The 25,628-nt window shown below is 41.7% G+C and overlaps 1 protein-coding gene across 1 annotated transcript; it reads left to right on the plus strand.

Moving 5' to 3' along the window:
• Window positions 1-178: 178 nt before the first annotated feature.
• Window positions 179-23,489, plus strand: Rs1 (retinoschisin 1). The gene is made up of 6 exons (XM_074062294.1): window positions 179-228; window positions 9,884-9,909; window positions 10,619-10,771; window positions 16,788-16,929; window positions 17,428-17,623; window positions 19,864-23,489. The coding sequence occupies exons 1-6, from the start codon at window positions 179-181 to the stop codon at window positions 20,014-20,016; spliced, it is 720 nt and encodes a 239-aa protein (XP_073918395.1). The 3' UTR covers window positions 20,017-23,489.
• Window positions 23,490-25,628: the final 2,139 nt, after the last annotated feature.

Genomic DNA, 25,628 nt, shown 5'->3' on the forward strand with positions numbered 1-25,628 from the left:
TCCAACTGAATGGGTCAACACTGGAGCGCTTTCACTGCGGTTGAAACATTGAAGGTTGACCACTACTACAGTTAGGGTTATGAATATGATTAAACGTTGACTATTGCATTTGACTGTAAAACACACAGCGGAAAAAACACAGCCCATTTCTTTTCAATACGGCAATGCAGTTAGCGGAATGCGCATTCATCTGTGTAATGAAGAATTCAAACACACTGAAGAGAAAAGGTCAGGTTTAAGCACGTCCAACACATGCTGATGGAGTGATCAAACCTTTCTCTGTTTCCTGTCTGCTCCTCTTCACTAATTCAGTACACTTTTGTTTGGGGAGGTTGTTAGCTTTTTTTAATGCTGGCTGTTTCATCTTTGACAAGAAGAATGAAGGAAAGATGTTGGGGTCCTGGGATGCAGAGGGCGTGGCCAGGGGTGGGAACTGAAAGGGAAAAGGGAAGCCAATATTCTTCTCTGCGTTTTTCCACATAGTTATGCTTTCACGGTGTATAAATTTGAATTTTTTCTAACTCGAGTGTTCCACATGATTTTCAAGGTGCTCAGCCAAAATATTTTAAACCATCTGAACCATTAAGTGTACAGACCAGTAACTTGAAGTATATTCACATTGTTGTGAACAGATCTCCAGGACATTTCATTTTGAGAAACTGAAACTCTATACCCATCAATCAACCACTCCCTTTTTCTTCCCATCAACTTTATTCTTAATGGCTATGTAAAATAGTAGCCAAGTGTGCCAGGTGTTTATTATTTGTTTTGTTTTGTGATGCTGGGAATCAAACCTAGAGCTTTGCACATGCTAATCAAGGCTCTACCACTAAGGTAGGCCTTCAGCTCTTCTAAGAATTTTCTATTTGTCTTCCATCCCCTTTAGGCCTCAAAATGACTCTGTGAAGTAGGCATCATTATCATCAATTTACAGATGAGAAAAATTGCCCTGCAGTCACACCACAGCTAGTGGGAGCCCTGGGATTTGCACCCAGTCCTGCTTGGGAATCTGTGCTCCTAGCCTTCTGAGGCTGCCATTGCCTTTCCCAATTTATTTAGCCATCCCCCTGACCTTGGACATTTTGATCTCCCAATTTTTTATTATCATAAGTAGCACAGCATTTCCCATCTTTGTGTTTTACTCCCCCCCGCCCCGTATTTAGTATATTCCTGAATGAACAGGTATGCTGTGAACATGATGTCAAGTTACATGGTGAGAGGGAGTCGATGGCATGTCCATACAAATCGAGAATGTCAGTGTTTATTTGGCAGGAGATTGTTCAAGGTCACCTCCTGGAAGATGATGGCAGAGAAAGGATTAAGATTGGTGTCTTCAGATCTACATTCAGTGTCCCTCACTGCTCCCTTACATTTAAAGAGAGAATGAAACCAGTATCTTCCTTGCTGAACCAACCTCAGTAGACATTAGTGTCTTTGAGACTTCCTCGTTGAGGCCAGTAACTATATGGGTTACTTGACGGGGCTCAGCCTAAACCTAAGAACTAAATGGAATAAGATGCTTAGTGAGGCCAATGCTCAAGTTAATCCCCTGCTGCTGGGCCAGTTCCCCACTTCAGTAAGGTAGAGCTGCAGCCAAGGACAAGGGGAAAATGCCACGCAAGATAGAAGGCTTCTTGTTATTACTTCTCTTTGGCTATGAAGGTATGTGCTAATCAGCCATTGCATTCACTGCGTAGTTACTAATATAATTTAATATTATTGATAAATAGACAACCTGAATGACACACCAATACAATTTAATTAATATCATTGATAGACAACCTGAAAGTAAAAAGTCATTAACATGTGTTATTAATGAACACATTAATTAGTTACTTTGTGTGGATATGATGGTCATTGTCTCACCAGGCAAGGGCTTTCTGATTCTGTGAGGAGCCTTCTAAAATTCAAAGGATGCTTAACAAACCACAGAAAGAAGGATGGCCTCAGAAAATATATACAATAGCTGTAAATGGTAACAGTTAATGAGAAGGCATGATGTAGTCTTGAAAACTTTTAGGAGTCAAAGTTAGGAGTGACTGTAGAATTTAATCTTCTATACCTGGATACTTTTGAGGATGGAGGATGCTACTATTAATAATTCTGCTGGGACAACAAGTTTAAGCCAGGACTGTCCCAGGCAGATCAGGACAAAAGGTCACCCTAGTTTAAACATGGATTAGCATAACACGCTGAGTACCACTGGAGTCTAATAAAAAACGCAATCCACCTTGGAGGCAGGAAACCTACAGACTCAATACACTCCAAAGTCTTAATGCCAAATCTCTAAAATGTCAACCAAATCAACTTTTAAATTCTCACTCTTCCATAGAGTAGAAATAATACTCTTCCATACCTCTCTCAATTTTCAAGTACGTGCTCAGGTTCATTCGGACATAAATTGGTTGAAGAGCTGGGGATATATCTCAGTGGTAACGGTACTTTTATCTCAATAAAATTACCAAAGCATCATGAAACATTAGAGTTAACTGGGACAAGGGATTTAGCTCGGTGGTATAGGGCTTGCCTGGTATGTGGGAGGCCCTGGGTTCCATGCCCAGCACTGCAAAAAATAAAATAAAGTGAAACAACAACAATGAAAACCCTCTAGCCTTTGTCATGTTGGCTTCATGCCTGTAATCCCAGTACTTGGGAGGCTAAAGCAAGAGGATCATGAGTTCTAGGCCAGTCTGGGCTACACAGTGAGACCCTGTCACAAAATACAAAAAAATAATAATAATGAAAGGAGAGAGAAAGGGAGGGAGGGAGGGAGGAAAACTGATGGTTGGATGTCTTCTTTGTGGTCACTGTGTATTTGTAAGTGTTAGAGGAAATAAAACAGGGCAGGTAGGAGGAGGTCTCTCTGCTCTGCAAATGAACCGATAAGCAGACAAGATGAAATACACAAATAGAGTCAGAATTCCTGGTTCACACCCTTCTCTCTGCTCTCCAACTGTATTTAATTGACAGAGTTCCCTCTTTCATTACTCCCCAGTCTCGAGATTTCTGTTATTTAATCACATAGCGTTTGGGAACACTTGTGAAAATATAATCCCAAGGTCATTTTTCAAACCACAAGATATATTTCTAAGTAGGGATAATTTCAACTAATTGTCTGTTGGGCTTTTTCCTTGCAATTAAGTCATCAATTTGTGCCAGTAACTTTCCTCACCATCCCACCCTGTGGTGCTGAGGATGGAACCCAGAGTTTTCCACACGGTAGGCAAACACTCTATACCTGAACTACCACTCCTTTTCCCGGCAACTCTTAATGCTTCATGCTTTGGAAGTTTTGTTGTTTTTCCTTTGCTCACCCTTTCCTCAGCAAGAATATCTAAGCAGTCTTTCAGAGGTTAGATCCAGTTCATGCCTATAATCCTAGCTATTCAGGAGGCAGAGATGAGGAGGCTCTCAGTTCAAAGCCAGCTAGGGCAAATAGTTCATGAGACCCTATCTTGAAAATACCCAACACAAAAAAGGGCTAGCAGGGTGGCTCAAGTGGTAGCTTGCCTGCCTAGCAAGCATGAGGCCCTGAGTTCAAACCCTAGTACCATCAAAAAAGAAAAGAAAAAAGCTTAGATTCCAATATCTCTGTTTCTCAGACATCCACCAGGTTTGCCCTTAGATTTCTCTTCTTTTAATTTAATTTAATTTTTATTTATTTTTTTTGTTTGGATATATTCATTGTACAGGAGGGAGTCAATGTGACAATTTCAAATAGGCTTATATTATACCTTAGATTTCTTTTTCATGGATGGCATTGAGATTCATTTATTCATTTGTCCATCTGCTCAAGAACCCATGCCTCAGTATCTGCAATGGGGCAAACATTTGAGAAGAACTTGACACTCAGGGCAGATCTTTGCATCCAATAACCCTGCTTCATGGCCCCCAAATGGGAGGAAGTCCTCTAAGTTTCCCAGTGCAGTTTTAAACTAGACCTGCCCACTCAGTGGCTATCAGTAACCAAAGACACCTGTGGGGAGGACAGTGTAGCCCTCTTTCCTGTTCTATAGCTTACCAGTCTTTGTGCATGGCTGCACTTGATCAATTTATAAAGCCAACACACATGGAAAGATGCATTCCATTGCACAACTAAGAATCTAAACACAAAGTTCCTTTATCTAATGTACTCTCCACTGTTTCTGTTCTTTGGAGGCAGTGGCTCCTTATTACTATGAACTAAGACAAAAGGATTGGTTTTGCTTCTGCACTGGATGAAGGTTCATTTGAGAAGACACACATCATCATAGCAAGGCACTGCCTATGCCTACAACTGAGTTGGGCTTCTATTTATCTTCCATTGCACATTTTAGATTCTATGCCAATAATGGATTTTAAAACATCCATCCTATTAAAACTTATTAGTCCATTACTTGGTCATAGTTATCACATAAAAACAACAAAGACCACCCAGCCCCATCTTGAGAGGTTGGGGGGGCATGTTCGATGTATCCCCTTTGCAAGTGTGCCAACAGTTGGGGATTGCAGATTTTTGTAAAAGGCAGCTTCACTGAGATGTAACTTATGTGCCATTAAATTCATCCATTTTAATGTATAATTCAACAGTTTAAAATATCTTTACAGATTTATGGTAAACACATTCTAATTTTAGAACTTTCATCACCCCAAACATTAAGCACTCACTCCTTATTCTCCCCCATCCTCCCTTGAGCTCCTGGCATCCAGAAATCTACTTTCTGTCTCTATACATTTGCCTCTTCTGGACTTTACATTTAGATGGAATTATAGAACATGTGGTCTTTTGTCTTTTGTTTAGCATTTGTCTTTGAAGTTCATCTGTGTTGAAGCATGAGTGGTAACAGATTTACCCATGAATATTCCTGTTGCCTGAAACTTTCACACCAGAAGCAATCTTCTTTCTTCTTCCCAAGAGGGACATTTTTGCAGCTTGCTGGGTTTCTCCTGTGTCTTATTCATGTTTCTCAAATAGATTAGAGGCTGGTTACAGTTTTTATCATTTGTAGATTTACTCCTTTCTCCTGGGCCTCATCAGTTTCCACAGAAAGGAATGCTCTGTATTTAGTGATATCCAATCAAAGAGACTAAAATAGTCTTTCCTATGTATCTCTAATGCATACTTTTCCATTTGGGTTTGCAAGGTACATTTGGAGAGATAGGGATGTCTTGAATTTTCTTGTTGTGGTAACAAGGGTTTGCCCAGTAGAATAGCCCTTAGGACAGATGAGCCCGTATTGCACAAATCTAAGATGTAAAAGTGGCAGACATCTTATAACATGTGGATGAATCATGAAAACAATAAGAATATGGATAAAAAATTGAAATATTTTACTATTTTCCTTTTAAAAGCTTCCTTTTTTTGTGTCATTTCAACAATGTTATTTTCTGGTGTGATAATATAGTCAGAAATGCTTTTGCTTTTGTTCTCCAGTTTTTTTGTTTTTGTTTTTTTTTGTTTGGTGATCAAATCATTTTGGGAGACTGCAGCAGCCACGTTGCTGCTCCCTTGGTGACAGCATTTCCTGTAAAATGCTTGTTGTTCTTTCTCTTTCTGCTCATTTTCATAAGGATCTGGCACCTAAGAACCCCAGGCTGCCTGCAGACAAATGCTTCATAGGGAGCGAACCTCATAGGGAAGGGAAAAAAAAAACCTGTAAGATATCAGCCCCAAATCTGATGGAGCACAGGAATTAGCTCTGAGGCCAGGCCTTCCTTTTGGGCCTCTTTCTCTCCACTGGTAGAAAGTGGCCGAGTCCACTCTGCCCATCAATGGACGTGTCAAGTCCCTGTGGGCTCCATATTGCTGTGCCTCATATGAACTCTGGGTTTGCTCAGTTGAAGCTGAATAGACCCTCTTCAGAGACAGTCATGGCTTTTGAGCCAAACTTATTTGGTAATTAAAGCCACACTGTAAGTGACCAACACCCCTCACCTTTAGTCCCCCCTAAAACAGTCTTGGCACAATTGATACTTGCCCAACTACAGGTATTCTAGAAAACTATCTCCTACCCATTCTAGCTTCTCTTGAAAGGGGGTGGAGTGCCTCCTGATTAACAACCCCCAAGTCAGCAAGGTGTTAATTGCTTATTCACTTTGTGTTTCTTCATGACCAGCTACAGGACTGAAGTCCTGCAGTTGTGTAAACATTAACTCTGAAGAACACAGAATACCACTCTGTGTTCCTAGGCTTCCTCCAGAGCTCCAGAAGCTTCTATCCAGCTGCCACTCAACACTTGGGTGTCCCCTAAGCTTCTCAAACTTACTGTGTCCCAAATGGACCATCTTCTACTCATCCTCCCCAAATGCCTGTCCTCCCTGGAAACTTCTCCCTCAGTGAATGGCTTCATTATGCCAGCTGTTCTGGCCTCAAAACTTCTCCTTTCACATCCCACATATAATATGACAGCAAATTCAGTTGGCATGATGTTCCAAATATGTACAGTCAGAAGCCATCACTTCTCATCACCTCTACTGCCACCACCCTGGTTCTAGCCTGGAGGACAGCAGTCCCCTGACAACTGTACTTGCCCCAACTGATCTAGTCTCCAACATGACCCCAGAGAGAGCCCTTGGACCTTTAGTCCTCCTTCTCAAATCCCTCCAATATCTCACCCCAGCTAAATGCCAAGTCCTTCCTGATGTGGCTCACAAGGACTGTCCTTTTCAACCGTCCCCCAACCTCCTCATCTCCTAACACTCTATTCTCTGCTTCCAGCCCCAGGGTCTCCTTGGTCTTTCCAGAACAGGCCAAGCACATACCCACCTTAAGGGCTTATCACTTTCTATTCCCTCTGCCTAAAATGCTTTGTCCATAGGCATGTCACCTCCTTCACAACTTTGTTCCAGCATTACCTTCTTAGCAAGGGCTTCTCTAAGCCAAAAATTACCAGTCCCTGTTCCCATACTTCCTTGTTATATTTTTTTCCAAAGCAGTCATCATCATTATAATTTTGTATATTTTATTTGCTCATTAATTCATTGTCCCCCAAACACACAGAAACTATGAGGCAGGTGTTCTAAGAGAGCAGGTATTTTTCCTGTTTTGTTTAGTGCTGCATCCCCAGGACTTAAAGGTGGGCCTGGAATATAGCAGACAGCCAATGAATATTAGCCGAATGGATGAATGCTTTGGAGCAAGTCATTATCAGCTGTCTTTTTGTATCAAACTTTTTTTTTGCAGACAGGGTCTCACTATGTAGCCCAGGCTGGCCTCAAACTCAAAAATCCTCCTCAGCATCCTGAATGCTAAAATTACAGGTGTGCACCAGGAGCAACTTTTTTTTAAATCAATTTCTGTAATTGTACAGGTGCTAAGATAAAGCTGTGGACAGGAAAAGAAGGGGCAAAAAGGCCTGAGCAAAGGGTGCATTAGGAGACAGGAAAATCCTCCTCATAATGATGGAAAGAGCAGGCAGAGAAGTCAGTGGGTTCTGAGGCAAAGAAATTCTATGGACAAAAAGTATGGAGGCATGAGTCATCTGGGCACCTGTAAGGCATGGCAAGAAGTACAAAGTGCAAAAGAAAAATTTGGAGAGGTAGATAACGATGGATCATGATGACCCCTTGTAGGATGTGTAATTATACTCATTTTAGGGATGAGGAAATAGAAAGATAGTAATAAATGTCTGAGGTGGAACTCAAACCCTGGCAGTGGGGACTCACCAAAGAGTTTTGAACAGGAGAGTTTCATTTTGTTGAATTGGCAGATGGAGGATGGATGAGAGAGAGCCACTGTCCTTAACAGATAGGGAACCCAGGTGAGAAAGAATGGATGCTTTTAGCAGCAGATAGCAGCCTTGGGATGGAGAGGAGAGGAAGCCCTTGGATATAGGGGGTTAGAAAAGTAAGGAGGCTAGGGTGAACCTAAGGTGAGCCTCAGGCCTCTGGATGGAGTGGTAGATGGAGGGTAGAGCTGGTAAGCAGGATAAGAAATAGAGAAAGGAGAACTGTCTGAGGAAGGAGATGTATGAGTTTCATTTTTAAAAATCTTCATATTGAAGTATAACTTCCATACAGAAGATAAGTGTACAGCTCAGTGAATTTCCACCATTGGGCACACCTATGAACCAGTTCACACCCAGGTCAAGTAACACACCAGACCAGGCCTCCAGTGAGTTTCCTCCCTCCTTCTGTGTGCCCCAAGTGTAACCAGTAGCCTAATGTCTAATAGCATGGATTACTTTTGCCTGTTTTTTTACATTTTTATTGAATTCATCTGGTGTATCAGCTTCGGCATCTGACTTTTCACTAAGTGTTGTAAGATGCATCCATATTGTGGCAAGTAGCCACAGATTGTCTTGTTTTCACTGTGGTGTAGTGTTCCATTGTGTGACTACACCACAATGTATCCATTATACCCTGGATGGGCAAACTGTGCTTCCAGCCATATGACAAATACTGCTGCCAAGAATAATTTAGTACATGTTTTTGTTTTGGGGAAAAAACATGTAAAAGGACTAGGCACATAGCTCAGTGGTAGAGCACTTGCCTAGCATGTACCAGGCCCTGAGTTCCATCCCCAGCATTGCAAGAAGAAAAATTCTTCTGAGTATACATTTCTAGTGGGTAACTAATCAGGAATGGAATTGCCGGGTTATAGGGCACAGAATGTTCAGCCTTAGTATACTAATTGCCAAATAGTTTTCCACAGAGGTTAGATCACCTTACATCTCCAACAGCAACATATGAGAATTCAGGTTGCTCCATGGCCTTGTGAACACTTGGTTGGATCCAGTTTTAGGTAGTAAGAGACATCTACAGGTAGATATCCAGTTAGCCATTAAATGCAAGAGTCTGAACTTAGCTGCATCTAGGGGTGAATGGACGAAGATGAATTCTCAAAGGAGACAAAGGTTTATTCAGAGTGATAGAGGCTAAAGGAAGATGGCAGGGACTGAGAGCACCCAAAATTGCAGTGTGAAGATGGAAGAGTAGTGTCGGAAAGAGTCCATTGATTTGAAAATAAGAAGCCATTAGTAATTTGTTTGCCAGCACAGAGCTTGGCACCATGATACTGTATTAGTCCATATGGTTAACTGTAACAAAATACCACAAACTAGGTGGCTTGTAACAACAGAAATGTCTATCTCACAGTTTTGAAAGCTGTGATGTCCATGAAGAAAGTACCAGCAGATTGTCTGGCGAGGGCCTGCTTTCTGATTCATAGATAGTGCTTTCTAGCTGTGTCCTCCCATGGTGGAAGGGGCAATCTAGCTCTCTGGGGACTCTTCTAAGAACACTAATTCCATTCATGAAGGGAGAGCCTAATCAGCTCCTAAAGATTACAAAATCACCTCCCAAAGCTCTACCTCCTAATACAATTACATTGGTGAATAGATTTCAATCTATGAATTTGGGAAGGGGACAAAGAAACATAGGAACATAGGAACTATGGTGGACTCTTATTAAAATGATACATCCTACCTTCTAAGAGAAAAGCATACACATTTATTTACTAAGTTTTACATGACATGGGAACCTTCAGAAATGAAGACCTGAGGCTGAGGGTGCATCTCAGTGTTTAATATGTGTGAGGCTCTAGGTTCAATACCAGCATCACTAAACAAAACAAAAGTACCTGGACAGTGAGATTAAAATGTTAATAGTGTTGCCTTAGCTGGTGAGAAATAAAGGTGCACCCTTTGCTTTGCTACATTCATGTATTTTCCAAAATTCTATAATGAACAGTGATAATTATTATCCTGCTGTGTTTCATTTTACTGTTATCCCTAGTTTCTCAGCATCTGTGGATGTATTTCCTGGCAGATATGCATAGCTTGACTTCTTCCAAAAGGAGGGTTTGTTAACTAATTTCATTTCACTTTTCCAAGTAATAAACAATTTTGCCAAACTTTCTTTCTTTGCTAAATTTCATTTTTCCTCTCTTGTTCTTTCTGCTTAGCCACTTTGGGATTATCGTCTACAGAGGTATGTTACAGGAAGAAGCCTGGAATTTATATGGATACTGCTTTGAAGTTTTCTTAGCCAAAACTAATGTATAGGACTATTGCTTTTTTTTTTCTTGTACTGATGATGGAACCCAGGACCTTGTTGCATCCTAAATATGGGATCCACCAATGAGTTACACCCCAGCCCAGGAATTTTATTTGCCAAATGTATTTTTAAGGTATTCTTTTCTGGTGGTGGCACTAGCATGTTTTTCTGGGTAAGTTCCAAGTTTGGTAGGGTTTTAGTTAATTAATTTCGGTTTTTTTGAGCAGGGTCTCTCTATATATCCTAGGTATATGCCACCACACCCAGCAGCTAGATTGGTGTTTTAATGAGAACAGAATCAAACCAGGTCTTAAACCAGATGGTCCAATTTTGAATCCAGTGTTTTAAAATTTTGGGTCCTTAGACAGAAACTTCCAGGGTATGTGAACAGTCCAACCTGGCATTGAGGCTCCACAGTCCCCAAGAGGGTGAATGTTGCCCTCATGTACATGGTGGGGAGCTGGGAGAATATTTACTGGTTGCTATGGTTGCAGCCATTTGCTTATTTAGAACTCAAGATGAGTGACACTGTATTATTCAGGCTAGATTAACAAGTCTGATATCAGAGAGCCAAGTGGCCATACAGGGTATCTAAGGAGTGAGCAGAATCTTTGAAAACAAGCTTCCCCGTGTTGCTGACCAGTTGCCTTTGTGCCTTTTCTGACCTCCTGCCTCTCTGGCTGCCCACAGGATGAGGGTGAGGACCCGTGGTACCACAAAGCATGCAAGTGTGATTGCCAAGGAGGAGCCAACACTCTGTGGTCTGCAGGTGCCACCTCCTTAGGTTGCATTCCAGGTGAGTGTCCCCTCTCCTTGGGTCACCAAATCAGAGCCATCCTCAGGAATATCCTATAAATCCCCCTTCCAACCCAGCTAAATTAATCCCTTGAACACTCTGCTCTGGCTTCTCTCTGATTGGCTTCTGATCTTCGAATCTCACACTGGCCACTGCTCCAGCACACTACACTGATGCCATTGTTCAAAAACTGCTCCCCGGATCTCTACCTGGCCTGGCTGAGATGGTCAGGTAGGACCTGACTGTCAATGAATTTATGAAGTTCATTGCCACTTGGTTATTTTTTCTGCCCAATGGAAATGATAGCACTGGGCCTGGATACTCATTGTCCACCCAACAGCCTTATAATTCTTCAACATGAGCAGTGGCAGGCCACTTCCCAGGTAAGGCACTGAAAGGCTGGCCCTCAACCCTGGGCTTACCCTTTTTCTGCCATGAAGCTTCTCCTTCAGCCTGGTCCCTGGTGATTAAATGTAGCAGAAGCCCCTGCCCACCCAGAGCAGAGAAGTCATTTGTATGAAAAAACATACCTTGGTTTTGTGAAGTCCCCCAAATTTCCAGGAGAATTTATTCCATAGCTAATGCTAACTAACAAGAATGCCTTCCTCTAAGACGGGGCCAGTACTTTTGTCTGTAAAAGACCAAACAGTAAATATTTGTGTCTTAATGGACGGAATGGTTTCTGTCCCAACTTTTCAATTCTGCCATTGTAGTTTGGAAACAGATGTAGACAATATGCAAACATACAATCATGGCTACATTACAATAAAACTTAATTATAAAAGAGGAAGTGAAGCCAGGCATGGTGGCACATTCCTTGTAATCCCAGCACTCAGGAGGCAGGGGATGGAGGACCTTGAGTTTGAAGGCTCCTGGGCTACACAATGTGACCCTGTCTCTAAATAAATAAATAAAGGGCTGGAGGTATGTCTGAAGTGGTAGAGTGCAAGCATGAGGCCCTGATTTCAATCCCAGTGCACTAAAAATTAATAAAAATTAAAAACTAACAATAACCAAAAAAGGTGATGAACCCGATTTGGCCCAAGGGCTGTAGTTTGCTGACCCCTGCTTTAAGGGTCCTTAAAGCAGGGGTCAGCAAACTACTACTTAATTCCCCCTAGGGAATTAAGAAGATTAACATGAGGCATCACAGCATCTTGTGCTGACCTTGCGGCAAACTGTTACCTTTACTAAAAGTCAATTTGGTTTTCTTGTGTGTGTGCCTGCTAGGAGGTCACATGAAAGAGAGGTCTTGCAGAGGCTTGGGCTGTACCACCAAATGTTTGCAAGTCTTGATCCTTCCCAGGGCCCAGGCCTATTTGGCATGAAACAGGCCTTGCCACCCCTCTCCTGGTTAAGAAGTTGCCCACATTCACTTTACATAATTGCCTAATAGTAGCACCAGAAGAGGCATGTTTGGTGTCTGTATGTGAGCCTCTCCTCATGATTTCATCAAATTTGCATAAAAATGGCAAATTGCAGAGTAGAGGGGCTATAACACAATGGCTTCTACTGCCTCCATTTTCATATTTACTAAAGGGGTATGAAGACCTTACTGAACTCAGTCTTCTCCCCAGGGAACAGTGAGATTGGTGGTGGGGACAGCAGAAGGCTATTTAATTCAGTGGGCTTTTCCTATGGGTCATCATCCACTGTGCTCTATGACCCCGGCTCATGTAGCTATTAAAATGTTGGTGTGGCCTATTCAGTCAATCTCGAAGTATCCTCTTTAATAATGTGTTTATAAATCTGTTCAGTTGTTTTCATCATGCCTGTTATGTGCCAGGTACTGACAGCAAGACAGAAATGAAGACCTTGGCTCTACCTTGGAGAGATTTATCATTTAGTGGAAACAGATATTCTTTTCATTAGAGACATGAGGCCTATTGGAATGCCACTCAAGGAACATCTAAGAAGAAATTGGACAGATTATTGATGGGGATTGGCTTCATTGACCCAATCAACTGTGAAGCCAAGAAGGGCCTAGTACTTAAGAGATGTGAAGACATCTGGCCCCACAAGCTCTCTCCCGTATACAGTTGCCATGAACTTGAAGTTCTAAAATAAGAAAATATTTTAGCTTAAGTGTTCTCCTCTCTCCACTGTTTTTGTTTGATTCTTTCTAACAACACAGATATTTTCAGGGAGTGAAAAAGACAGCCTCACTGTCAAGTGGTTGATTCATTGTGTTAATTAGTTCTTCCATCAACAAACTGATTCAGGGCTACAGGACTAACACAAGCTTCCAGAACTCATTTGACCAGTCAGTGCCTCAGGTTCTCATTCAAACATCAAGTATGCTGCTTATCTCCTCTGAATCCTTGGGTTGAGAGATGCCACCAGAGCCTGCCTTAAGACAGAAGACCCTAGAAACCATGGAAGGATGGGGGAGGGAACAGTCACCCAGAGCTGGCTGGGGAGCCCACAGGACCACACTTGGTTGTTAATGTCCAGAGGCCCCACACACAGAGCAGAATTTGAGGTTCATCATGTCCTCCTAAGCTTTGGCTAAAACTATTAAAAATACTAATACTGCCTTCCCATGGTTAAACCAAGATTACCCTTTCCCTCTGATACTAGACCATCTGGTATAGGGTAAGCACTTAAAAGTATAAGAAATCCAATCATTTACTAATGCTTTATTTTTATTCCATATTTTACATTCTATATTACATTTTAAGAGTACAGTCCATCTTCTATACATATTATTCTATGTCATTTATTATTCTATATTGTCATATTATTCAAGTGTAATGTATATGCATAGTAATAGTCACAGGTCTCTGGAATCTATTGTCAAGAATTACCCCAAACTTTCCTATGCTCTTAAGTTAGTTTGTGTGTGTTTGCGTATGTGTGTGTGTGCACATATGTGTGTGGTGCTGGGCTCAAACCCACAGCATCACACACACTAAGTGCTCTACCACTGAGCACTTAATATTTTTCTTAAGCATGTTTGGCCCTTAAGTCTACAAACCCAGAAAGTATGGACTGAATAAAACAGGCTAATATATTAAGTAGTCATAGCCTGGATTAGCAAAACATTACAAAAACTATCTACCTAATAATCAAGAGCCACCTGAGCCACAAAAGATGTGGATTTTCCTCAAGGGTTTAATGAAAATACAAACAATTTAATAGCTACAATGACAAAGTTCCATTGGACAGAAACATGGGAAATGTAATATTCTTTGTGGGTCTGACAAGGATCTCTTTAATGCCTTTGGCAACCTTCTTTATGCTGCTATCTAGCTTACACTCAATTTACAGTTGCTTTTTGATTAGGCCACAGTGAGTTCTCAGGGATGCAGTCCATTTCTACTTCTTTCTGAGTTCTCTTCTTGCTGCTTCTGCCATTTTCTTTGTGCCCAGTAGTCACCCAAGATGGATAGCTGTGTCTTTTTATGCCTTCATTCATCCATCCAATCAGTGTCTGTTGAGTTCCTAGCAAGAGCAAGCATTCCACTTGGCACGGAGGATAGAAAGTGAGCAACAGAATAGAGAACAGACCAGAAAGCAGTCTCTAGGCTCCTGCAGAACACCTGAAGGGAGCTTATCCAGGAAGGTGGAGGAAGAGAGAGGGAAAGGAGAATCAGGAAATGTCACAATCATACAACTGGAATGCAGTTTATTTCATGGCACACAGAGTATGAGGATGCCACATTTTCTATTTTTCAAGTTAAAATAAATCCAGTTTTGGTGCTCTCTCATTGTGGCCTGTGAGAAATCTAAACATAGGGCTTTCGAAGGTCATTTGTCTTCCTTTTGGGTGGCATGAATGGGCCAGAGATTACAAGGGCTACCTGGTGATGGGGCCTGGCTTGAGCTGGATGAAAGGAGTCTGACCCTACCCACCATGTCACAGTGGCTCTAAGATTAAGTGATGGCCAAGGGCCCCAGTGAAACTGCTTTCTGAAGCAGGGGCCTTGTCCCTCCTTCTCGTGGCTTGGGCTTGTCTTGGAGGCTAGAGGGGAGTTGGAGAGCTGAGGAGCCCATGAGCCACGGCCCTCTGAATTCACCAGCCCACAAAAATGCCTGCCCTGGCAGGCCAAAGTTTTCAAAGTGCGCTTTGAAAGTGTGCTTGTTAAAAATGTGCAACTCTGGGGGTGGATTCCTAAACACTGTATTCTTAACAAGCTCCCTGGATGATTTGGCCACACCAGGCATAATTGAATAGCTCATAAAAGCACTTCTCTTCTCTCCCCCAGGAATTGACATGATTGTAATAGACTCCCAGAGTCATGGGTCCTTGATAAACTACAAATGCTTTCCCCTCACACCCAGCCCCACTGAGCTGTTGATACTTTAGTGCATTAGGGCAAAAAAGAAAGCTGAGCCCTCCTCACCTGAGGCAGGAAGCTGTCCTTGTCTGTCTGTCTGAAGTTTCTAGGGCAAGGTATGGCCATCTTTACAGGTGTTCTAGAGCCTCAGCATGGTGGTCAAAGTTTTACATGCTCCATTCAGTTTTAATGATTGTTATTTATTTATTTTAGCAATGCTGGGGATAGAACCCAGGGCCTTGGGCTTGCTAGGCATGTGCTCTACTGATGAACTACATCCCCAGCCCATTTTACTGACTTGAAAAATTGTCCTCTAGAATACTTCACCACTCCATGTTACTGTTAACAGGTGATGCCGCCAATAAATATACCTTTTCAGTTTGAACTCAGATTGATACCTGGAGAAAATAATTTGATTCGTCTTGTTTGGGAGTTTATCATTGACTATCTGGAAACTAGGCACATGTATTTCTATAAGCTTATCCTTTGTTTTCTGTACCAATTCAGTTAGGAACTGGGTTTGGTTACAAGTAAGAGATGAACTCATTTTGTTTTAACTCACACAGTAAAGGGACTATGCAGAGATAGGGAGTTGCCCAAGGTTATCAGAGCTGAGGGCTCCGCAGGTCTCTTAGCCTTACCCTCATAGTGCAGGATAGTTTAGGTTGCACCAGCTATCGTATCTTCCTTCTGTCTAGGCAACAAGAAGGAGGCAAGCAAAACCTGCCTAGAAAACCCTTCCAGACAACCTCTTACATCTCACTAGTCAGAAATTGCATTACTTTATCACTTCTATCAGCAAGGAAGGCTGGGAAAGATTGTCATTTTAGCTGGTCACATTGCTACCCCCAATAAAATTGGGGCTTTTTAGTCAAAAAGAAGGGGAGAATAGAAGATGAGTGGGCACTGGCAGTCTCTGGTCAGGTAAGCCAACACTGTTTTTAATGTGAGAACATACAAACAAAAGGAAGCAGCAATTAGCAGATAAGAACCACGTTGACCATTCCCACTTTGAAAAAGCAGTTCCTTTCAGCTGTTCCTGTTCAGCAGCCACAGGCACATTTCACCCATCTTTTTGGCATTGGACAGTGACAAAACTGCAATTTACAAGTGGGAAGTCAGTCTCAATGCATAATTGCCTTCTTGCTGCTCACTATTGTGTTCAGCCTCTAATTGGCATCATCTGCTGTCCAAGAACAATTAGCAACCCTGATGTCATTGCAGCATGGCTCAACCTGTGCTAATGAGGGAACTAAAGATGCCTGGCATTTAAATGTGCTATTTCGCAGTGCCCCTCTTGGTTTTTATTTCTCTAAGTTGGTGGAGGTGAAGGATTTCTCAAATCTGTGCCCCCACACGAGATTGCCATAGAACCACTTCTCTCCACTTTTATGAATGTTGTGTGTCTCTATGGCAATCACTTTACCTTAGCTTTCACTCTGTTCCCCACATGACTAGCTCTACCCATTGTGAATCATGCTGGCAAGTAAGACAGTCTCCATATCGCTACAAAGTGCAAATGACATGGTTTGCTTGCTACTTGTCATCTCCTGTTTGAGTACTGACATGTGGAGTTGTTTGTTCACTTGTTTGTTGTTTGAGATGAGGGTTTGATATGTTCCCCAGGCTGGTCCTAAAGTCCTGCCTCAGCCTCCCAGTAGCTGGCACTCCAGGTGCATGTTACTGCACCTGCTAGAAAGTTGAGTGTTTGAATGTACATTGTTTTTCCTTCTCAGAATGCCCATATCACAAGCCGCTGGGTTTTGAGTCAGGGGAGGTCACACCAGACCAGATCACCTGCTCTAGCCCAGAGCAGTATGTGGGCTGGTATTCCTCATGGACGGCAAACAAGGCTCGGCTCAACAGTCAAGGCTTTGGGTAAGTAGGGCAGGTTGTCCAGGTGAGTTTCATGAGACAGTTTGGCTTTTTTTTGGGGGGGGAGGGTTAATATGCTTTTAAAACTAGGCTCTCTAATAAATGAACAACACTGGAATGCATTTATTCATGCCAAGGATTGCAGTTTATCTACAGACAGAATGAATGAGATCCTTGGCTTCAGGATGCACACAGTTCAGAGGTGGAAGCTGTAACCACATCACACAACTGGTTATTTAGTGAGTGGGATGAGTGCTGTGGGGGACGTTCGGAAGGAAGAAAGACCTAATCTGTTTGCAATACCAGGGAAGGTTTCCAAGATAAAGACCTGATATGTCAGGCGAGGGAGGGGTAGATGTGTGGGCTACAGCAAGTGAGAAGGTTCTGCGTTTTGGGACAATACTGTCCAGTGTTGACAGGCTCTCAAAGGCCAGTGTCTGCTGGCTTTTCGCAGGCATTCATAGGGGACAAGCTGTTGGTGATTTGGTGTGTTTCTGGCAGGTGTGCCTGGCTCTCCAGGTTCCAGGACAGTAGCCAGTGGTTACAGATAGATCTGAAGGAGATCAAGGTGATTTCGGGAATCCTTACCCAGGGACGCTGTGACATCGACGAGTGGATGACCAAGTACAGTGTGCAGTACAGGACTGATGAGCACCTGAACTGGATTTATTACAAGGACCAGACTGGAAACAACCGGGTAAATAGGGCTTACCCCAAACCACCTTCAGCACACCCTCTCCAGGATTCCCGTCATCCCTGTGCTCCTGTCCTCGTTGTCTGTCAGAGCACTGACCCCACAGCATGTTTGGTCACCTGCACTTCTTCCCTATAATATGATCTGCTTGCTTTCCTGGTTGTAGCTTTGGTGCCCAGCAATTTAAATGAATGCTGGTTTTTTTGTGCAAAACAAGTATCTGTATGAGATCTCATATCTGCTGTGTCTAGTTGCTTGAAGAGTCAAGACTGGCCATTTGGAATATTCCAGATTCACTGGATCATTGAACACACTTTGCTTCCTGGTCTGGCTTCTGTGTTACTGAGGACCATCTATTTATATGGATATGGCCTCTCTTTACTATTGACTGAGATGGATTGCTGGAAACCTTATGACAACCTAGCAAGTTAGCCACTTAGTTATGTAAATGGTTATTAAAAGGATGCCACCAGTGCACACAGACTCTTAAGCCTTTGGAAATGTGTCCTATTAATATTTGAGGACTGAAACCAAAGTCATCTTCATCATAGACTAAACACATTAGATTCTAACTATATATATTTGCAACGAATAAAAATGAAAACTCCTGGCTGTTTGAAAATGTTTGCCTTACAGTAAGGATTTCTCCAGGCTATTTTTGACATTTAATCAGGTTAAGTAGAAGTACTTTGTAGTCCCTGATGACAACCTGCACAGTAAGACAAGTCATGGTTTGAGGTTTTGAGAAATATGGACTTAATAGGAAAACCCATCTTGATACGTGGGTGTCAGATTTCATTTTTGGTCTTATGAGTTGGCTTCTGCAAAAGACATGAGCATTCCATTTCAAGCTCTCTTCTTCTGAAGGGCCTGACAGTTCCCTGAAAGAGGCACCCCATTCCACTTGTGCAATGTGGTGGATCCTGATCCACTGACTCCTCATCACCTGCCTCTTGATTTGAACACACTCAAGGACAAAAAGCTTAGAGAGAGGGAAGCTTGGGGCCTTGCTACTGAGAGGAAATGCAAGATCACAGCAGACAAGGACCTTCCTGTTTTGTGGGTAGATATGTCCAAATGTAACTGTCAGATGATTTCAGGAGAAAATCACAGAAGAAAGTGAAATGTTCCCATTTTGTAAGGGAGAACACTATTACTTTGGAAAGAATGCAAAGAATGGTTTCTCTGGAAATACTGTCAAACATCCACTGCACTTCATGTTAATTCCTAGAAAACATTAAGTAAACCCATTTTCTTTCTATTCTGGCACTGCCCTACCCTTTCCAGAATTTTCCCTCTAATTTTTGTGTGGTTTTAAAAATAGTTTGCCAAGTCTACAAGGTACTTGTCACTTGTATCAAAGGAGACCCACACTTAATTGGAAGGATTGAGTTTGAACTCAGGTCCTTACACTTGCTAAGCACACACTCTACCACTTTAGTCATACCCCCAGCCATTTTTGCTTTGTTTATTTTGAGATAAGATCTTATTTTTTGCCTTGGCAAGCCTGGACCACGATCCTCCTATTTATACTTCCCATATAGCTTGGATGACAGGTGGATGCCACCCCACTCAACTTTTTATTGGTTGAAATGGGGTCTTGTGGACTTTTTGCCTGGGCTGGCTTCAAATCATGATCCTCCTGATCTCAATCTCCCAAGGAGCTAGGATTATAGGTGTGAACCTCTGCATCCAGCTTGCTATGGACCTTTTCAAATCTTCTTGTGAAAATGTAAAGGTAAAAACAAAATATGGCCATAACAGTCAAGAGGCATTTTCTGCCATCACTACTCAATAGGAATTTCTGTGGTAATGGAAACATTCATATCAGCACTGTCTAATATGGGGGCCACTGGTCACATGTAACTATTGGGCCTTCGGTTCCAACCCTAGCACGAAAAAAAAAGGTGAGTGATATGGTGGGGATCATGAGGTAGGTCTATTTTTAGGTTTTTTTGTGTGTGTGGGGTGGATGGAGGTTTGAAATTAGAGCTTTGAGCCACACCTCACAAATGGAATGTGAACTCTTTCCACCAATGTTCCCGTATTTTTAGAGGTGGCCTTAGCATGTAGTTGCTGGCAATCATTCAAGGTCAGATATTAAGAGATACCTGCAAATTCTGTGTTTTAACTACTTTCTAAGGTTTTCCATAGTTAAAATTTGGGACTAGCTTCAGACAGGAGTCCTTCTGCCTTTTTCTTCCCTTGGTGTGATGGTAACAAGATTTCTCCCCTCCCCTTAGGTCTTCTATGGAAACTCAGACCGGAGCTCCACAGTCCAGAACCTGCTGCGCCCCCCCATCATTTCCCGCTTCATCCGACTGATCCCTCTGGGCTGGCACATCCGCATTGCCATACGGATGGAACTGCTGGAGTGTGTCAGCAAGTGTGTCTGATGCCTGCCTCATTGTGGCCCTGCCAGTGGGGTGAGGAAATGTAGGGGGACCCCTGACATGCCACTGTGATGAACAGGGCTGTATCTTACAAGCACTTTAAAATGCATAGCTGGAGACTATTTCATCTTTTATAAAAAAGAAAGATGTAGTTTCTAGCTTCAATGAAAGGAAAAGAAAAATGAGCTCCCCCACCCCACACACTCAGGGCCAGAGAAAATAAGATCAAAGAAAGTAAGAACAAAGAAAATATCCCCCAAACTAATTTTCTTACAAAAGCCTAAGTAGCAGGGTAATTTGCTGCTCTCTCCCTCTCCCTCCTCCAATTTTGCCTCAGTCACACTGTGAAAGGTCAGTCCCAGGGGAAAACAAAGCATTCCTGATAATTTAAAAATTCTTTTTTGCTTTGCCACATTCAAAACAGGAACACAAAGTTTCAGAAAGCCTTGCTTCAATGCCGAAGGTCAAAAGGTTTACACTTAAACGTTTTCATTAAAGCCTGGCCAAAGAGGACTGAGGAAAAGTGTGCAGGTGGTTGAAGGTTTTGGGGGTGACTAGGTCACAGGTGTGAATGTGGTAGATGGGAGCCTACAGCATGTCCCACAACCATCCTGCTCTCCTGAGAGTCTATATAGGACAAACAGCCAAATGTCCGAGGTAGGAGAGCCTCCCTGCTCAGAAGAGTTTCTGCCTTGAAGGGGATCTTGGTATCTTAGCCACATGAACCCAGGGATTAGAGAGGGTCTAACACACACAGCTCCATTCTGCAACCCATTCAGACAAACTATCCAAGTCTGTGGTCACTATGAGATGAATGTATGGGCAGACTACATGGGTAAGTAGCAAGGCCTCCTTCCATACAGGGAACCCAAGTGACTATAACACATCAGAACTTCCTTATCTAGAGCTACCATTTTTCAACAAACTGAACATAGTTTGAAAACAGCTTGCCCAGGACCTATCACTGGAGACTCAAGAGGAAGCTCATTAGCTGACTACATGGTTTGTAGGAAGCAGTCAAGACTCAGGTTATAAAAAGGACCATATGGCTTCTCACCTGCAGGCTTCCACCTTGCCCACCCAAACATGCCTGCTCCTGATACTTGCAAACTCATTGGGTAGGAATGGGCCTGGCCTGCCCTTCTATTGGTGGAAGAGCTCATTCCACAGGAAGCAGTCTCATTTGTCTTCTGTAGCGCAGAAGTGCCAGAGTTCCAGACCCTTTCCTGGACAGGCTGTTAACATAGGGCTGAGGGAGCAGTGTATAGAAAGTAGGAGCTGAGAGGAGTAGGATCAGAGGATGAAGACTTTCCAGAGACTGGGGAATCTAGAGACTGTCCTGGCCCCAGACACAGTTGTACCCTCTGCTAGCAACTCTTTTCTCTGAGTCACTTACATTTTCACTCACATGATCCTGGAAATTCCATTCATCTACCCTGTGAATGGGCAACCTCCTACAAAAGCTCCAAATCCCCTTGATATTTTGGGGTTCAGTGGATAGGTGGAGGCTTGCCTTTCCTAGCTTAGGACACATGGTCAAATCCATTTTGGACTGAATACCTGAAGAAAGACTCTTATTTGGAAGACTGAATTAAGTTCTGTCACAACATGGATTGTCAATGAAAATAGCAACAGCCTACGTGTATAGATCAGGGGAAAAATGAACAAAATAGTGTGAGGCATGGTTAAATGTTCTTCAAGTACTTGTTCACATTAGTAATTTTTGTCGTTACTACTTTATTGGGGTGAAGTTCATATATCATGCAATCCTCACCCATTTAAAGTGTACAATTCAATGACTTAGTATATTCAGAGTTGTAAAACTACTATCACAAGCAACTTTAGATAATTTTCATCTCAAAGAGAAAACTCGCACCCATCAGCCAACTTCTACCCAGCTCTAGACAACTACTAACCTATTTTCTGTTTCTATGTAGATTTCCCTGTTCTGGGCACTTTCTCAGATAAATAATCATCCAATATATGGTAGTTTGTAACTGGCTTCTTTCACTTAGTGTAGTGCTTTAACGTTCATCCTGTTGTAGTAGTACTTCATTCCTTGTTATTGCCATGTATCATTCCCTTGTATGGATATACTATTGTTACTTATCCATTCATCCCTTGAAGAACGTTTGGGTTGTTTCCACTTTGGGCTATTATGAATAATGCTATGAACATTGCATGTAAGTTTTTGTGTGGACATGTTTTCATTTATCTTGGGTATACACTTAGGAGTGGAATTGCTGGGTCACATGGTGACTCTGTGTTGAACCTCTTGAGGAACTACTTTGCCAAGTGGCTGTGCCATTCTCTGTTTCCACCAGCAATGTATGAGGGTTCTAATTTCTCCACATCCTTAGCAACACTTATTGTCTGTTTTTCATGACAGCCACCATATGTGTAAAATAGCATTCCATTGTGGATTTGATGTGCATTTCCCTAATACCAATTATACTGACTACACTTTCATGTGTTTCCATGTGACCATTTGAAAATCAGCTTATAACTTGAGTTTTAATTGTTCTAGATACAACTAATTTATCAGATATATGACTTGTAACTATTTCTCCCATCCATTTTTTGATGGAGTCCTTTGAAGCACTCAATTTTTAAAATTTTAATGGAGCCCTATTTATTTTTTTCTGCCGCTTGTTTTATTGGTGTTATTATCTGAGAAACCATCACCAAATCCAAGGACATGAATAGTTACTTCTATGATTTCTTTTAGAAGTTTTATAATCATACCTTTTATATTTATATCTTTGATCCACCTTGAGCTAATTTTTGTGTGTGAAAGGAAGGGCCTAACTATATTCTTTGCATGTGGATATCCAGTTGCTAGAGCACCATCTGCCAAACAGATTATTCTGGGGCTTGAGGCATGGTTCAAGTGGTAGAGCACCTGCCTAGCAAGCAAGAGGTCCTGAGTCTCTCAGCTCCAACCCCAGTACCGCCAAAAAAAAAAAAAAAAAGAGTATGTTTTCCATACTGAATGGCTGAACAGTATTGGTACTCTTGCCAAAATCAATTCACCATAAATGTGAGGGTGTACTTCAGACCTCATAATTCTTTACCTTCATTATTGTAGCCTTGTACTAAGTTAGGAAATTGGGACGTGTGAGTCTTCCAACTGTATTCTTCAATGTTGTTTTTGGCTATTCTGTGTCCCATGAATTTCCATATAGATTTTGATATCTAGAAGCCAGCCAGCAATTTCACATCAGAAACTGCTCAATAGTCAGAATTTAATAAATAGTAAGGTAACTGAGACTCATAAAACATTTATCTGAAGGTAATTTGCTTACTATAGCACATATATATTTACTTCATTAAATTCATGACAGAATTTTAAAAATAAAGCTATTATTGAGGGAATTCTGAAGCCTAACAGAAAGAATCCTGCTATTTAACACAAGAACTACAATTGCAATATCATTTCTTTTGTGGGGGGAAACTTTCAATTAAAAATTATATAATGCAGCAAAAATTCACTCTGACCTTATTTTAACATGTGTACTTTTATTTTTAGAAACGTTAGAGTGTGGTCTACACTTGAAGATTTTTTTGTGGTGCTGGGGATGGAACCCAGAGCCTCTCACATAGTAAGCGAGTACTCTACCACTGAGCTACATCCCTAGCCTGGTGATTTCTTTTTCACTTTGGTAAAAATACACATTTTGCAGATATTTCAATAAGTAGGTGAAACATTATGACTAAAAATGTAAATGTTGCCAATTGTAAGAAAAAATTGGAGCTGATTCTGGTACTCAGTATGGGAAGTTTCTTGGACAAAGCAAAGGTATTTCAAAATAAAGATACTGCTCTGAACCTGTTCTCAGAGCCAAGAAGGCTACACCTCCGAATGTGAGCCTTTGAATGAACACTGAGAAAAGCCCACCTCTTTGTCCACTTGAGGTATAAGTTGCCTATTGACAAACAGCTGCTTCCCCTGTGATCCCAAGAATAGCCCCAAACTGGGCCTTTCTTGACCACAACCATCTTACAGGACTAATATGAAAACCAAATAGGGTACATGTCTTTAAAGTGCTTAGCAGCCACCCACTGAGTTCTATGTAACTGGCATTCCCTATCCAGTGAAATTTCTTCCCAACTTCTTAGAGCTGCCAACTAGGGCACAAATAACAGCAAAATGTTTTAATAGCTAATTACTTATTGAGGCTCTATCAAATACTTTGCAGCATTTCATTAGATTCTCCCATCAATACTTGGAGGTAAGTACTATGATCGTCTCCATTTAAAGGGAAGGAAACTGAGGCACAGGGCAGCTAAGTATGTTGCCTCAAGTTACATGTGATTTCAGTGATGAGGCAAGGAGTCCATTCTGGCCATCTGAGTCCAGATCCTGGGCTTTTAACCACTTAAGCAGCATCCCTGGATCTCTACTGGCTTGTTTCAATGAAATGTTCCATTCTCAAATAAATTGGTTACCCCCTGCTAGGAGACAGGATGGAAGGTGGTACATAAACTGTTGTAAGCTTTGAATATGTTATACATTGTGAGTTCTCATTACCTGCTCCAGTAAGTATACTTACCCATCAAAATAGACATTCTTTTCCTTTTCCTTCACTTGATTAAGTTATCTTCATTTCTGCACCTAGAAATTGTATTAGAAGATTTGGACTTTGGAGTTATTTGAGTAAACCTGATTACTAAAGGGAAAACAGTATCTGAATGTGACCATCAGTGTGATGCAGTAGCTGCATCGTTTAATGGCATTTCAGGGTATGGGGCTTTGCAGTGAACAAATTCAGCTTCAAATCCTAATTGTGCCACTTCCATATGGGTAATCCCAGGCAAGTTAACATAAAGTTCTTATACATGTTTCCTTGTTTATAAAATGGGGATAATAATAGTACTCACTTCATTGGGTTTCTGTTTAAAATAAATATAATAATAAAACATTTGGCATTGTGCCTGGCCATACTAAGTGCTATGAACATAAAAACAATTATGAAGGGATAGATGTAGTGGTGAATGCCTGTAATCCTGGCACCCTGTGTCAAAACAAAAAACAAACAAAAACCAAAAAAGCCTCTGACACATGATTCAGTCTTAATAAAAGTACAGAGTTGAAATCACAGGCTAGTTTCCATGCCCCTTAAGGAGACACTCAAAGTGAAGAACTGGTTGACACAATGCTTTTAAGAATGCAAAATTCTGAGTTTTAGCTCCTACCCTTTGTTTAGAAAGATAAAGAAAAGATAAAGTCTGGAGAATATTTTATATATATTACCACAAAATAGTTTTTCCCCTTCTTGAGCCTTACACAGTTGGTCTTCTTACCCTAAATGACAAAAGTGAGGGCCTTAAATAGGCATTAGTAAACTCTGGCCTGTTTTTTGTAAATAAAGTCTTATCAAAACACCATGACACTCATTTACTTGTTATCTAGCTGCTTCTGCACTATAAAAGGGCAGAGTTCAGTACAGTTGATAGAGCCCCCAATATTTACCATCTGACCCTTTACAGAAAAAGTTTGCTAACCCCTGCTCTAGAACAAGAAGAAATCATTAGCAACCTCTCCATCTTTGCTTTTTCCATACCACTGAGCATGAGAGGTTGGCACCTTTCCTAATCTTTAAACCATCAAGCAA

The sequence above is a fragment of the Castor canadensis genome, chromosome X (genome assembly GCF_047511655.1).
Source record: "Castor canadensis chromosome X, mCasCan1.hap1v2, whole genome shotgun sequence".
Classification (NCBI taxonomy): domain Eukaryota; kingdom Metazoa; phylum Chordata; class Mammalia; order Rodentia; family Castoridae; genus Castor; species Castor canadensis.

Coding starts and splice junctions, on each gene's coding strand:
- Rs1 (XM_074062294.1), top strand. CDS start 179: ATGCGCATTCATCTGTGTAATGAAGAATTCAAACACACTGAAGAGAAA. Junction 9,910..10,618: donor TGGGATTATCGTCTACAGAG/GTATGTTACAGG, acceptor GTTGCTGACCAG/TTGCCTTTGTGCCTTTTCTG. Junction 10,772..16,787: donor CTCCTTAGGTTGCATTCCAG/GTGAGTGTCCCC, acceptor TTTCCTTCTCAG/AATGCCCATATCACAAGCCG.